The sequence below is a fragment of the Myotis lucifugus genome, unplaced genomic scaffold (genome assembly GCF_000147115.1).
Source record: "Myotis lucifugus unplaced genomic scaffold, Myoluc2.0 scaffold_127, whole genome shotgun sequence".
NCBI lineage: Eukaryota > Metazoa > Chordata > Mammalia > Chiroptera > Vespertilionidae > Myotis > Myotis lucifugus.
In genome coordinates this window covers 2,995,599-3,011,171 of record NW_005871175.1, presented here as the reverse complement: position 1 = coordinate 3,011,171, position 15,573 = coordinate 2,995,599, and the positions used below count along the sequence as shown (strand labels likewise).

The following is a 15,573-nucleotide window of genomic DNA, read 5'->3' as shown; positions in this document are numbered from 1 at the left end:
CTAAGTGGAAGCTGACATGATGGGCTGGGGAATGGCAGATATGCGTAAGACACCATGCTCCAGGCATTAACCACTTCCCTACAGGCTTTAGCAACATGTTCTTTGTGTTGTCTCTCCTTAAAACGAGCCTCCCTGCCTCGCCCACCCAGAGAACTTCTGATTTCTCAAAGCCCGGGTTCAAGATCTTCCTCCTCTGAAGAATTCCTAGGCCCATCTAAGCAAAAATCTCGCCTTTACCTGTGCAGCACAGTGCTTAGTGTCTCCATTCCAGGACTGTCACACCACGTGGCAGTCATTAGGAAAAGCCCAGCTCCCCTATTGGACTGTGGGCTCCTTTGGGAAGACAGCGGAGTGTCATCATCCCTCTGTTCTCTGCACCTCACCCAGGACTAGTCAAGCAGCAGAAACGTAATACATATTGAGTGAGTGAGTTAAGTGAACGAATGGGTTAGAATTAAACACACACACACACACACACACACACACACACACAAAATACCAAACCCCAGAACAAAGCCTGTTCTTCTAAGAAAAAGCTGGAAGCTCAGTGAACATTGGAAAAACTAATGATGACTCAGCTCAAGTCAACAAGATGCATGCTGGGGTTGATGACATGACACTGGTTGGAAAGTGAATTATTCTGAACCAATGTTGCGCTGTTGGGAACTCTTATCTGCCTGAATGATCAATAATTTCTCTCTCTTTTAGTAGGGGACTTCCTCCAAAGTTCATACTTGAGTTCTGTGGGCTTTCCAGGGGGGCCTGGACATAGCCACAGAGATGAGGCTTAGTCTTAGCCAATCCTATAGTGGCTCTGCCCACAGGATCGCTGGAGGGTGCACAGCCCCACTTCTATGGCAGTTAGTACAATGTGATGACTTGAATGTGTCCAGCATGTATCTGAGTGACCCCTGGGTCTGCACCTAACATACCGGGTACAGGGATGACACAACCCTGCTGACCTCGAGTGATCTTAACCGGGTGAGCTTACAGCGCACAGCCCAACGTGTTTACCTGTGTTAGACTGACGGATGGCTGGCCAAGCCTAAGGAATGTCCACGACCCCAAACCACATTATTTGCTTGAGTAATGTTCTTACCTGGCCCTTCGATCTTGACTCCTCGAATGGGAGGCACTGTATGTCACATTGGTAGTAACAGGACAGATGGTCAGGGTGATGGAGTTTTTGACCCGGATGTAGGAAAGACCTGTGACCCACCTGGATCAGATGAGCTGCGCTCTCTGGGCTGCCGTATCTGAGGTCATGTCCATTGATGGCTAACACACGGTCGTTCTCCTCCAGCTGACCGTCTCGGTCCGCCACACCGCCATCCAACACGTTGGAAATGAATACCCCGGGCTCATCCACCTTGCGCACCAGTTTTATCCCCAGCTGCTCCTCGGGGCTGCTTTTGTTGAGAATCACATGGAAGCTGTCATCGCGAGGCCCACAGCTGTCCAGCGCCTGCCCGTTGTTCCTGCTCCGGAACTTCTGCTCCCGCAGCACAGTGAGCCACAGCACCCGGCAGGGCTGCCGCAGCAGGCGCAGGGCGTAGTTGTGACGGACATTGCTGATGTCCATCCCGTTGACCTGGGGGAGGGGACTCAGCTGTCAGTTCCGCCTGCCATGCCCCTTCCCAAGAGGCTTAGGCCCACAGAATCACCAGGGCCGGGCCCCGGAGCCGCTCTGCTCTGTCCAAATATCCCCATCTTCCCACATTTCTCTACGTGACTTGCCGTGAGGTCACCTGAACCATCGTCTCAGGTCTCAGTGGAGACCATCTTTCTGCTACCTCACCCTGACACAAGCCCCACATTTGTTTATGCAATCCAGACTCTCATTTTTTCATTTGGAGTTGGGGTGGAAAAGAAATAAAAAGTAGGAAAAGGCAAATGAGAATAGAAAACATTCCATTGAGCTCAATGATAATAGTAAACTGCTGTTCAATTCAAACTGAGGTGACATTTTCTTTTCCAAAGCCCTCAAATGAATTTTTCTCCCTGGGTCACCCATACTGAGTGTCAGTCCCCACTACTCTGTGTGTGTGTGTGTGTGTGTGTGTGTGTGTGTGTGTGTGAGAGAGAGAGAGAGAGAGAGAGAGAAAGAGAGAGAGAGGATGTGTGCGAGAGTGTGCATGAATGTGCAGGTCTGCAAGGTCTTTTGCCCGTGTTCTCAACAAAAGAAAAAAAAAAAATCTCTGCAGTTCAAACAAACTGACGTGAATAGAAGTTTCTAGGCTCTTTTATTGAAAGGCTGGGTCACTTTATGATGCCACTTACAGACCCTCAGGCTCAGCCCTCTCATTTGTGCCTCTTTAAAGATCTGCCTCCGGATGCCTGGTGGCGCTTTCTGGTTTCGATTACCCTGCTAAGCGGGCGCAGCCCCTAGTGGTGGGCGCTGCTCTGGAAGAGGAGAGTCATGCCGCGCTCTGTGCTTAAGGAGCGAGGCCCCACAGAAGAGAAACAATCTTCTTGAATTTCTACGGTTTGGTAAGAAACCTTGGGCTTGCAGCCAACTGCTAGAGGAGCTCCGCAGTGAGATTGTAAAAGGCCTTCCTGCAGCGGACAGTCGCCAGTTCTCTGCAGCGTCTCCAGGGATGGAGAGAGGCTCCCCCTGCACAGACAAGGCTCGCCACCTCTGTGCAAGCCCAGGTGAGCTTCAGGACCTGGCTCTGCTTGGCTGCCTTATCCCCTGTCTGGTTTCCCCCATCACGTCCAGGCCAAGAGAAGGTCAGGGTTGCCCGCTAAACAGTCCTGGCAGCTCCTCTGCCTGCAAGTGCCAGCTGAAGGCCGTGTAAGAATCAACATGTTTTATTATGCAACCCTCCCAGGCAGCACAGTTTCCACCAGAACTGGGAGGAGGCCACCCGGAGCATCGCAGATTGCACGCGCTGACTGTCCCTTGGGGTTGATGGGCCCTGCCTTGTACTCCACCCTCAAAAGCCAATCGGAATTTCAGTTTTTTTCTACGATAAGTGCTTTCAATTTTCTCTTATTCCAAAGAGTAAGAACTCCTGGCCAAAGAAACTGCTCATGAGGTGTCAGGAGCTGGCCCCTCAGCAACCTAGAAGGGGTGGGATGAAACTGTCATCTGCGTATCAGACAGGAAATATATGACCAGGGAGAAATCCCTTGTCCCTTTTGGCACATGCTTGACTTGTGTCTGATAAACAACTCTTCCTTTATCCTTTCTCTTCTGAAAATTACTCCCTGACGTCCTTCCCCTCAACCAAGCCTCACAGGACGGTAATGCCCAAAGCTTTCTGTCCCCCACCTGTCTGCCTGGAATGTCTGTGGGTTGGCAGGAATAATTTAGGGGTGACATTTTTTTTTTCCTGGAGGGCCATTAAGCAACAGAAAATTTACTTTAGAGTCGTGTGTGAACACAAATGATTAGATAAAATACAAAGTGTTCCATTAGTCTAGTTTAAAAACAATTTCAGAAGACATATGCTCTAGTTTTGTATTATTTTATATTATATTACATAAAGTAGGAGGGAGAGGTAGAAAGAAGGAGAGAGAGAGGAAGAGGAGAAGGAAGAGAGGGGAGGTAGAGGAAGGGAAGAGAGAGGATGAAAGAAGCTAGAAGGTAAAGAAAGAAGAAGGAGGGGAAGCCAGACAAAATGATAGAGATTGAAAGAAATATTTATATAAAGAGAGCCTAAAGAAGAGTGAAAGAATGAGAAAGACAGAGAGGAACAAAGACTATCTCAATTAAACTGTAAATCTCATATTAAGAACATATCAATATAGTAACTATGAAAAGTAATTGCTCCGTATTTATTTTAGTATTTCACCCATGCATCCATCCATCCACCCACCCAGTTAGTTGCTCTGAGGTGATTTTTATTAAGCCCCTTTTCATGGCCTCACAGCCATGGTCTCTACCTTTAGGATGATGTCTCCTGGCAGTAGCCGGCCGTCTCTGGCAATCACCCCATCACGATAGATGTGTTGGATAATGATATGGACCAGCGGGGTTTCACTGCCTCCCACAAGCCTAATGGAGAGGCTCTCGTTGGGATCCGCTCTATTAATCTTGATGCCGGTAATTTCACCGTCTGGAATCAGGTGATACAACCTTGGAAAGACTAAAATAGACAAAGACAGTATTTACTTTAAGACGCCCACCCAATGGACATTTCCAACCACTCTTCTTCTTGCCAAACTTTGGTTTCAGCCAAACTAAACTATGCATACATGTTTTCCATTTTCCTTCCTGCATGCCAGCATAAGTTTCTTTGCCTGGAATGTTTTTTATTCTAGGCCTGAACCCAAGTCTTCCTTCAAGGCCTGCATAAAATGATCCTTTCCAATTAAACTCTGCCCTGATCCCCCATCCCTGTTCTCTCTAAACATCCCATTTCCCATAAAACTCTCTTCATTTCTCATAGCATTCAACCTTCTGTTATTTTTCATGCCCATTTCTTTAAAAAAAATGTTTTATTGATTTTTTTTTTAGAGAGACGGGAAAGGAGAGGGAGAGAGAGAAAAATGATGAGAGAGAAACATTGATTGGCTGCCTTCTTCATGCCCCCTACTGGGGATCCAGCCCACAACCTGGGCATGTGCTCTCACAGGGAATTGAACCAGTGGCCTCTTGGTTCATGGGTTGATGCTCAACCACTGAGCAACACTGGCCTGGCTCATGCCAATTTCTTATATCTCCCATTGAATTCTAAGATACTTGAGGACAAATTTCTGGCTCATTTGAAGTTCTGTTCACAGATCTCTGCACATGGAGACTGCAGCCAATGTTTGGGTGAACAGAAATGAATGAATGAATGAATGAATGACCCGCCCTTATGGAATGGACTGCAGTTTCCTCACTTACTTATCAAGGAACAAAACAGAATAAATCTGCTCTTCTGCTCTCTCAGATAATTTTGAAGATTTCTTCCTGAAAGTCCCCACTTTTCAGGCTTAGGGACTCACCGGTCCTCTCTACCAGACATGTTTGTCAATAAAGGAAGTCCAACAGCCTGATTTATGATCAAGAAAAGAGCCGCAGCCTCAGTTGGTGGCTTTAAGAGGTTTGGCCACCGATCTGCCACCATCACTAATTCAGAGCTAGGAGACTCGGGGATCATCATGGGTGGTGTTTGCCAACTTGATTTTTTAACTGAGGACTCTTCTTTCCCGTGAAATACGTCACACGCCCACCCCCACCCCACTGTGCCCACACGCAGATCTGCTCTAGTCGGTGTGCAGCTAGAGAGCAAGTCAAGCCTTTATTTTTCAAGTGAGGACATTTGAGCTCAGAGGGGGGAAGTGACGTGACTGCTTGGAGGTCATGTCACTTAGTTAGGTGGTCCTCAGAGCCAGGTCAGAACCCAGGGCTCCTGATGACCACCCTTCCCATCACCTGCCTCAGGTGTCCCTGGAGCCAGGGGTTCACAGCCCGGTGACAGTCCCACAGGGGCTTTCCCTGTAGGTCTGTAAGCCAGCAGCACCCCCAGCACTGCTCTCCACCTGGGTTTGGAGAGAAGTGACCAGAGGTGATGCCGTAAGTGCCGGCCAGGCTACACCGAGTGGGAAGAGAAGCACGCCTCCCGAGTTGCTTGAGGCTGAGTTTGGATGAGGAGGGCGGAGAAGCTTCTGTCTCCTGTAGCTGCTGACAGCTGCCTCTGCCCCCAATTCTCCCTTAATTAAGTCATCTGGGAAGATCAAGACAGAACGCCTGGTTCTGCATAGTACACTCTTTGTGACTATTATCAAAACCCATGACCCTAGTCCATTTTCCCTAATGAACTCAGTTCACTAATGAGCCCTCAACTCTCTAGGAACAATACAGAAAGAATTCAAGTTATTTCTAAGTATTGTAGAACATGAGAAACAAAGCAATTTAGCGGCCAGAGAGAGCCAGAGACATTGTAAATGCGGGTCCTTCACCTCCACTGGGATTTAATTTCAAGTGAGTGATTGGCTTTGCTGTGAGGCTGTGGGCAGCCGTCTTAATCTGCCAGTTCCTGGTGCTAACAGCATGAGGGTGACTGAGTTCAATTAATGTTTAAGTTACTCCAGTTACATTAAGTAGATATACCGCAAGCATTTGTTGGAACAGGTTTGGTGACAAGGGAATGGAAATTTAAAAAAATTATTTCGAGCAAAGAAAGATTTAGAAAGAGTCAAAGCTGCCAATTTTTCCCCTCTCCTCCCCCTCTCTCCCAGCAGATTTACAAAAACCATACATCCAAACCTAATTGATTTGATAATCCGAGAGGACACACCCAATAACACTTGTAAATGATGCTAATTAGGGCCACCCCAGTGAGACCCCAGTGCCTTTAAAGAGTTAAAGTAAGTTTTAAACTGCCAAACTCGTGCTGGTCTAGGACAAAACAAACTTGTTCAATATTCTGTCTTCCCTCATGGACTAAGGAATATAATGTTATTTGCTAGAGTTTAATATAGGCTGAGCATTGAGCTAAGTGATTGGCATGCACCGTTTTTTGTTTTGTTTTGTTTTTTGTCCTAACAATCTTATGAAGTAGATAATTATTATCCCTGTTTTTTTAGATGGTGAAACACCGAAGCTTAGAGAAGTTCAGTAACCTGGCCAGGGTCATGCAGCCAGTAAGTAGTAGAGACAGTCTCTTTACGGATATAAAGGTATGGCTAACCCACACCACGGGAGTTCACCAGTATCACTACCAGCCCCACTGGGTCCTCAGACCTCACCCTATTCCAGGGCAAGAGCTTCCCAGAGCATCTCAGGAAATCTATTCTCTCCCACTCTAGGCCCCCTGCACACAGAACACGGCTGTCACCCTCATCTTTTTGAAACATGGCTCCAATCCTCAACAATTCCACCCAAGTTTTCAGGTGGATACAAGTCCAGACTCTTAATGGCATCCAGCACCCTCTCTGATCTGACCTAATGAATCTCCCACTACTTTCCAACACAGTCAAGATCTCAATGTCCACCCAGATCTGAAACCATTCCTTAAACATGGACAACACTGCCCTGCTCAGAACTGACGCTGCTCTCCCTGTGGCTGCCATTGTCATTCATGTGCACCTCACTCTATGGCATTCTATTTTCTTTTAGTCTTGAACGAACCTCTTGAAGCCAGGAATTGGATTTTATATGCTTCATAAAAAATTACAGAGCCTCGGCTAGTGCCTTATACATAGAGACCTCTTATTAAAAATGTTTCTGCAATAAACATGCAAATAAATCTTATTCATGCAGGAGAAAACTTAATATAGAGTGTCATTAAGGAGGCTTTACTAAGAAAGGAAGACTGGCATAAAGGAAGTTCTACTCATGTCACGTATTCATCGCACACACGTTCAGCAAACACCATTATGCACTAGATCCTGTGTTTGGCTTTGAGAGTACAAAAGCTCAGAAGAACTCTTACCCTTATAGGTACAGTTATAATGAATGGTGGTCATTGCGATAATAGAGATCCAGGTGCTTTAAGAATACAAAAGAAGGGGGACTGAGGGAATCAGGGAGGGCTTCCAGGAGGAGGCAAAGCCTAGGCTGGAAGGAGGCATTAGAATGCCAGATGAAGGTGAGTGGAAGTGCAGGCTGGACAACAGCATGGAGGTGAGCAAAAGAGTATTTACAGGACTGGGATAGTAAGTTCAGGATAGTTAATGCAAGCAGTGTGTGTGTGAGTACGTGTGTATGTGTGTGTGAGCATGTGTGTACATGTGTATATGAATGAGCATGTGCGTACAGGGTGAGAGGTGATAAGTGAGCAAGAAGGGGTGTTATAACACTGCTTACAAATTCTCTGAAGGCAGTGGTTTGGGCTCTACCAACCAACCCCCCAGAGAGAAGGGTACTTAACCAGTAGTTAAGAGAGTGGGTTCTGGAGCCCGAGACCTGTTTTAAAATCCTAAGTGTGTCATTTTCTAGCTGGGTGACTTTGGGCTAGTAACTGAATGTCTCTGGGCCTGTTTCCTCATCTGTAATATGAGTATGATAATCCCCTAGTGTTGTGATATCGAAATGACTTAGAACACTACCTGGCACACAGAAGAAGCTCATTTTTAAGCTGTTATTATTACTACCCTAAATTCTAATATAAAATGAAAAGAAGGAAACGAACAGTATTTCCTCAGCTCCATTTATATTTGAGAAAACACGTAGGATCTAAGACCCAATAACAACTTTGCGTGGATTCTAGAGCCACATTACCGGCGTTCAACATTTAGTACGGTACTTTGGGCAAGCTAAGGAACGTCCCTCTGCCTCAGTTCCCTCATCTGTCAAACAGCTACTTTCTAGGGTTGTTGTGTGGATTACATGAGCGAATGCATGGGAAACACTCAGAACCATATCATCATTCCTAGTTGTGATAAGGACCACCAGTAGCTGCACAGCCTTTACCAGGCACTGTTCTCACTGCTTTTCACTACCAACTCTGATTATTCTTGGTATGGGTTAAGCTAGTACCTGAAGGTAAGGGTTCCCACCACTTTTCCCTCAGCCTATGGAAAAAGAGAACAACAATTTCTGCTTGCAGTTCCTTATGTGAGAACCAGGCTAAGCGAGGTAAGAAATATTTTATACCCTTGGGAAGAGAGTTGCCACAGAAAGCGAGTGGCGGTCAGGTTGTCATCACGCAGACATGATTCTGGACGGCCAGCCCATTCCCAGCCAGCGGGGAGTTCATTTACCTTCAGGGGGAGTGGTGCTTTCAGAGTTTTCTCCGCCCTCCTCGGCTGGATTGGCCTCTGCACTTCCACTCTTTGTCCTTCGCAGAACACTCAAAGCTCGGTTTATTTTTTTAAACGATCTGCTTCTAATAGAGGATCGCTCGAAGGGCCGTGCTGAGGAAAGGAGAGAAGGAACAGTGGCCACACGGTCACAGAAACCCTCCCTTATGCGCGTCCGGTAAGACGTGCGCAGGAAAACACACACGGTGATCGCTGCTGGGTGGCAGGGCGATAGAATTCACTTAGGAACGTTTTCTAAATTTTTCTACAATGAAATTGCACGGCTTGTTTTAAATCTGCTTTTCTTTTTTCCTGGACCGGACTGAACAGACCAGCACCTTTCTTGAGCAGCATGGATGGGAAGGAACGGACAGGCGGGAGTGATGAATCAGTACCCCTCCCACCAACTCAGATTACACACATTTTTAATGATCTGAGGGACTCGTGGTTCTATTTCACTTTGGAGGATTGGACATTGCATCGCTGCCAAAACTACCAGAATGACTTCTCTTTAAAAAAAAAAAAAAGAAACATTTCGAGAACTTTCCACAGTGACTACTCCACGGAGGGCCACCCCAAGGGAAGGAGCCCCTTCCCGGACAACCACCCCTTTGACTCACCCCTCGTTCGGTTGCTCCGGCCAAAGTCCGATGGGCTGTCTGCTGGCTGCCCATCCTCTGCTGCGGACACGTAGGCAGGGTTGTCCAGGCCAGGCTCGTCTGTCATTAAGGCGACGGTGGCAGCTGCAGAAACCTCTGGGAAGAGTGTCGTGGCCACGAGGCTCGCACAGCCGTCCACACAGCCATCCTGGGAGCGCCTCTTCCTGTCCTTGGTCAGGCCATAGTGGGAGGCGCCTTTACAGCTGCAGGAAAACCAGGAGAAATGGCTCAGCTTTGCTCCTTACCCACCAGCCTCTACTGGAGAGGAGCACGCTTGCTACTCTCCGAGCTTGATTTGCTCACCCCTAGATCTACCTCCCTTTTCACACATCCGTACTCAGCAGACCCTCGCCAACAAAATGAACTGCTAATTTGAGATACATTTTGAAAGATGCTCATCACATTCTCTTACTTAAAGCAATTTCTAAACTGGCCTCTGGAATGCACATGTATGAAAGTTGTCAAGGTGTCTTCGAGACTAGGGCTTGAGGCTGGTGATCTTCAGCTATCTGGATGGTAATCCCTTCTTGCTGGTGTTTATTTTGACCACCAAAGTGCTTAGTCACATTCTCAGTCCTGTCTTTTGGGTTTAGCTCCCAGAGCTCTGAACATAAATACCAAGTTCCTCCCAGATTCCATATTTAACTGTCCATGGAAACAGAGTCGCCACCACCACCAGGCCACAGGAATTCACTCTGCATTGCTATTCTTGAGAGGCGGGCTTGCTAGCTTTCCTTCTCTACATCTGGGCTGGTCTCAGTGAGGCTCCCACGCACTGAGAAATTTCATTCATTGTCATGTCTTCTAACATTAGGAGAGTAAAACAACATCCATAATCTTAAAAAAAAAGGACATAAAATGTAATGGTCTATACCCATTTACCATCCGTGTTAAAGAGCAGGCCCACGGGCTAGGGGACCAGGGTTTGAGTTGATCTAGGTCCATATTTTGCTATAAATGTACTTCTCTGTGCCACTGGGCAAGTCATTTCAGCTCTCAGGTGGGGTTTTGGTCAGAAAATGGTGATGATTGAACTATCTCATTGCACGGTGGTGAGGAAGTAGCCACAGATAGCTACACCAGCTTCTACAGTTGTTGTGAGGGCAGAAATTATATCGGTGAGCCCTTTTAAGAAGTGGCCATTTGCATATAATGGACATGCTAATTAGTATTTTTTAAAAAAATCAACTCATTACACAAAACCTTATATGGTTGAGCCATTTTAAATATATTTCTTTATTGATTTCAGAGAGGAAGGGAGAAGGAGAGAGAGAGATAGAAACATCAATGATGAGAGAGAATCATTGATTGGCTGCCTCCTGCACACCCCCTACTGGGGCATGAGCCCGCAACCCAGGCATGTGCCCTTGACCGGAATCGAACCTGGGACCCTTCAGTCCGCAGGCTGACGCTTTATCCACTGAGCCAAGCCGGCTAGGGCTGTTGAGCCATTTTACAAACTTAATCTTAGCCCAAAGAACAAGAAGCGATGAGCTATTTTAAATAACCTAGTGGAGAGCCTACTTGGAGCGATGCTTCATGTAAGATGCTTGGAAGTAAACAGAACCAAATGGCAGTCTACAGTCAACATGCAGACAGGATTTATAGGGCCCATAGAACCACATAGCCGGTGAAGAGAAGGGCCTATTGTCCCGGTCAGAATTCTTGCTTTAAAGTCTACCAAGCTGTGTGATCTGGGGCGATTTTGTTAACCTCGTTAAACTTTCTAATCTGCACATGCACCTTGGGTTGCTGTGAGGTCTGGCGACATTACGTCTTGTCAAGAGTTTAGTACCTGACCAGACAGATAGATGGTTTTCAATAGATTGTAGCTGCTTGCACGATTTATCCATTCTAAGATGCTCATTATTTTCACACTTTCACATCTCTGAGGATGCTCGGGGGCTGATGGCTCATACAGCTTCTGTTGCAAGCCGAAGCCATGATGCAGATGCCACTGCCCCAGCATGGCAGACACGGCACAGCTGTCCCTCTCGTCACATCCACTCTCGGTACTACAACATTGAGTTTAATTGTCATTAAATGTCTCAGAAGAAGTTACATTATGATTCAGGATTGAAATGAAAAGATACAGTATATTTAGAAAGTCTCAAAAACAGCAGTGGCATGTACATTTGGTATTGGTAAAGCAAATATTCCTTGTTAGAAGGAGGACAGAAATTCCACATTTTCTTGCCAGGAGACAAGCAAATGCTTTATTTGCTTAGAAAGATACCCCCCAAGGAGATGAAAAGCGGTGTTACATTTTGTTACTGAGATCAGGCAAAAGGATTGGCCCATTTTATGCCAAACAACACAACCAGAGGGCGGGAGAAGTCACCAATTTATCTCCACGGATTTCAAAGCCGCAAGTGTCTGATGTGACCAATCCACACATCACAGGGATATCTTTGAAAGTGTTTTGAGATCATTCAACCAGTGGCAGATTTTTACATTTTCTTTTCTTGTTGCTACATGAAATATAATGTTTCTTATAATCAGTGGCATCTTAGATTGGATGAATGTGGTTTTGCTATTGGTAGAAAGGGACTTTGATTATATAACCCTACACCCTTATCTTATCGAAGAAGAAACAGGCCTCCAGCTTCTAATGTTAGTCTTTCCCCCACTGAAAGCGTTCAGGCTCCCTGTTTGAATTGATGAGGTTTTACTGTTGTGATGAGCTACTCTGGCTTGGAATTGTTCTGCTTAAAAATAGCAAAGCGGCTGATATGGGAAACTAAAAAATTGGAAGAAACACTGTGTGATGGAAAAAATAAAAGCCAGCATGCATTTGAGCAACTCCAAAGTCATAAATATGCGGGTGGAACACTTCCATGCAAGCCAGCAGTGTTTGGTTAGCAATGCATGGGAAGGAAGTTCCTAGACTATTTAGTTGGACTGGGAAGAGTCTCTTTTCTTGGGCAGCAATGCTCTTGCCCTTAGCCATGTACCCTGCCAGAGCAGGAAATGAATTTTCCTATTGGACAAACGGCTGGCAAAGGGACAAGCCACGGTTTTTGGGGGGTTGGGGGGAGGGAGGGCATAGCACATCCCAGTGGAAAAATGGTGGCATCCTAGTCTGCTGCCTCATTTGTGAGGAGGTTAAAGGTTTTAAAAGTATTCCAAGGCCAGAGCATTAAGAAGCCATTGCTGTTTCACACCTTTGGAGTTCAAAGACACATTTGAGTCTAGGCATGTAAGCCTTCCCCATGGCCTCATATCGCGGCTATCCTTATGATGGCTGGAGAGGGTACAGAATCTAGACTTAATGTACCGTTCTGGCTCATAAGCCTTCGTGAAAAGGTTCTGCAAAAGCAACTCATACTTGTGTAGTGTTGCCTACTCCAATTTGTTGGCTTAGCTTGAATCTGAGGCACAGAGTGATCTATGAAGGTAGCAGCTTGTACTTAGTAATTATCTCTTTTGTGTTGACTAATACTGGGGCCGCTTGATTTACAAGCACAAAAGAGGGGAGGACAGAGGAAGAGCTGATTAGCAGTGGCCAGCACAGGAACATACGGTGAACCCTGGGTTGTGTTCAAAGCAAGCAGGATTTATTCTCCCTTCAAGTTATCCTGAGCGCTAAGTACTCTCAGGTGGTGATGGGTGATGGCCATGAACTTGAAGGATGAACATAAGGAACATGGAAAACCATTTTTCAAACAAACCATGCACTTCTGATATGCTCTCTGTTCAGTACAGCAACTCTGAAAGTCATTTATTTATTTTTTGCTGTTGTTAATAATGGAGTTGGGATCTTGAGCTCCTATATCAAAGTGAGCTAGATGCAAGTTAGTCTTAACATAAGAATGCTGACACGGGTGTACTGTGGAATATTGTCCTATTAGCAAGGGTGGGGAGCAAGAAGAGAAAATGAACCCCCTTCTTGTAAAAATTCCTGAGCCCATGGTTTCGCTATTAACAGCAGTTGACGTGAAGCAGGATGGACCCACGCATAAGTCACAGAGGCTCTGATGGGGTGTCCTCCGCTGAGTGCAGCACACCAGGCAACACAAGCTGGCTTGCAGGGGAGGGCTAGCTTCTGAGAGTGAGCTATCCACTATGACGGAAGAATAAAAGCTGTCCACAAGAAAGCGAGTCTCAATACCCTCATCACAACAGTCTGGGTAACTCTACAACCTCCCTTTGATCTAACTTTCCTTACATTCTTTCTCTCTTGGTTCACTTCTGAATTAGGTAAACATGGGGCTGCTCCTCATGTTGAGTTCATTAATTGCCGGTCTGGTCCTACTTGAAGCGAGGCTTGCAAACTCATATGCTAGTCAGGTGAGGAAATGAGGGAGGTCGGTCTGGGAGGGGAGGACCATGGTGAGCAGTGTTTCAAAAGTGCAGCAGCCTATTGCCCTAACCAGTTTGGCTCAGTGGATAGAGCATCGGCCTGCGGATTCAAAGGTCCCAGGTTTGATTCCGGTCAAGGGCATGTACCTCGGTTGCGGGCACATCTCCAGTGGGGAGTGTGCAGGAGGCAGCTGATTGATGTTTCTCTCTCATCGATGTTTCTAACTCTCTATCCCTCTCCCTTCCTCTCTGTAAAAAATCAATAGAATATATTTTAAAAAAAAAGTGCAGCAGCCTATATGGCCTACAGACTTTGCTGAGCATTGCCTCAAGAAGACCAGCTCAAGAGTAATTACGCAAAAAAAGGACATCTAAATTAGAAAGCAAGAAGTAAAACTGTCATGATTTGTAGGTGACATGATATTATATATAGAAAACCCTAAAGACTCCACCAAAAAACTGGTAGAACTAACAAATTCAGTAAAGTTGGAGGATACCAAATCAATATACAAAAATATGCTGCATTTCTATACACTAATAATTATCTGTCAGAAAAAGAGTATAGAAAAGGGAACCCTTGTACACTATTGGTAGGAAAGTAAAATGGTGAAGCCATAATGGAAAACAATATGGAGGTTCCTCAAAATATTAAAAATAGAACTACCATAGGATCAATCCAGCAATCCACTTTTGGGTATTTATCCAAGGACATAGAAAACACTAATTTGAAAGATATCTACACTCCCATTATAGCACTTCTATAGTAGCTAAAATATGGAAGCAACCTAAGTGTCTATCAATAGATGAATGGATAAAGGAAAGGTGATGCACACACACACACACACACACACACACACACACACAAACACACACTAGAGGCCCAGTGCACGGATTCATGCACGGGTGGGGTCCCTCTGGGTGGCCTGCAGGAATTGGGCCGAAACCCGCAGTCCAATGCCGCTTGCAGCTCCTACCTGCTGCTCCCGCTCATCCTGGCCCCACTGTGCCTGCTGCGGGCTTGCACTCAATCAGTCCCGATTGGGAGAGGCTTATGCTGCCACAGCAGTGCTCACCAGCCATGAGCCCTGCGTCTGGCGCCCTCCCAAGGGGAGTGGCCTGTGGGATCGGGCTGAAACTAGTTCTCTGACATCCCCCGAGGGATCCTGGATTGTAAAAGGGCACAAGCCAGGCTGAGGGACCCCACCAGTGCACAATCAGGCCAGGGAGGGACCAGGGGAGGGCTCTAGGGCATGCCCAGCCCATCTTGCTCAGTCCCGATCAGCCAGACCCCAGCAGTAAGCTAACCTGCCGGTCAGAGCATCTGCCCCCTTGGTGGTCAGTGCACATCATAGCGAGCGGTTGAGCAGCCTTAGCATATCATTAGCATATTATGCTTTAATTGGTTGTTTGGTTGTTGTGCCATTCGGCCTCTTTGCATATTACCCTTTTATTATATAGGATAAATCACACACACAATGGAATATTATTCAATCATAAAAATGTAATGAAATTTTGCCATTTGTGACAATATGGATGGACCTTGAGGTCATTATGCTAAGTGAAATAAGACAGACAGAGAAAGGCAAATACCATATAACCTCATATGTAAAATCTTAAAAAATAAACAAATAAAAACCAAGCTCATAGAAACAGAACAGATTGGTGGTTACAAGTGGTGGGGGAGGGGTATTGGTGAAATGGGTGAAGGGGTCAAATGGCACAAACTTCCATTTATAAAATAAATAAGTCATGGACATGTAATGTACAAAATGGTGACTACAGTTGATAGTACTGTATAATACTGTATTGCATTTTTGAAAGCTGCTGAGAGAGTGAATCTTAAAAGTTCTCATTGCAAAATTTTATAATTATGTATGACAATGTTGTTAACTAGACTTATTGTGATCATTATATATATATATATATATATATATAT

At 45.8% G+C, this 15,573-nt stretch overlaps 1 protein-coding gene across 4 annotated transcripts in view; it reads right to left on the bottom strand.

The window, feature by feature from the left end:
- The window catches only part of LNX1 (ligand of numb-protein X 1), a 114,214-nt gene that overhangs the window by 24,724 nt on the left and 73,917 nt on the right, over positions 1–15,573 (bottom strand). For all 4 annotated transcript variants that reach the window (XM_023758265.1, XM_006093974.3, XM_023758266.1 and 1 more), the window contains 4 exons: positions 9,297–9,538; positions 8,638–8,790; positions 3,889–4,091; positions 1,220–1,591 (listed from right to left, as the gene is read on the bottom strand). In XM_023758265.1, coding sequence (XP_023614033.1) covers positions 1,220–1,591; positions 3,889–4,091; positions 8,638–8,790; positions 9,297–9,538 — 970 coding nt within the window. The remainder of the gene's footprint in view (positions 1–1,219; positions 1,592–3,888; positions 4,092–8,637; positions 8,791–9,296; positions 9,539–15,573) is intronic.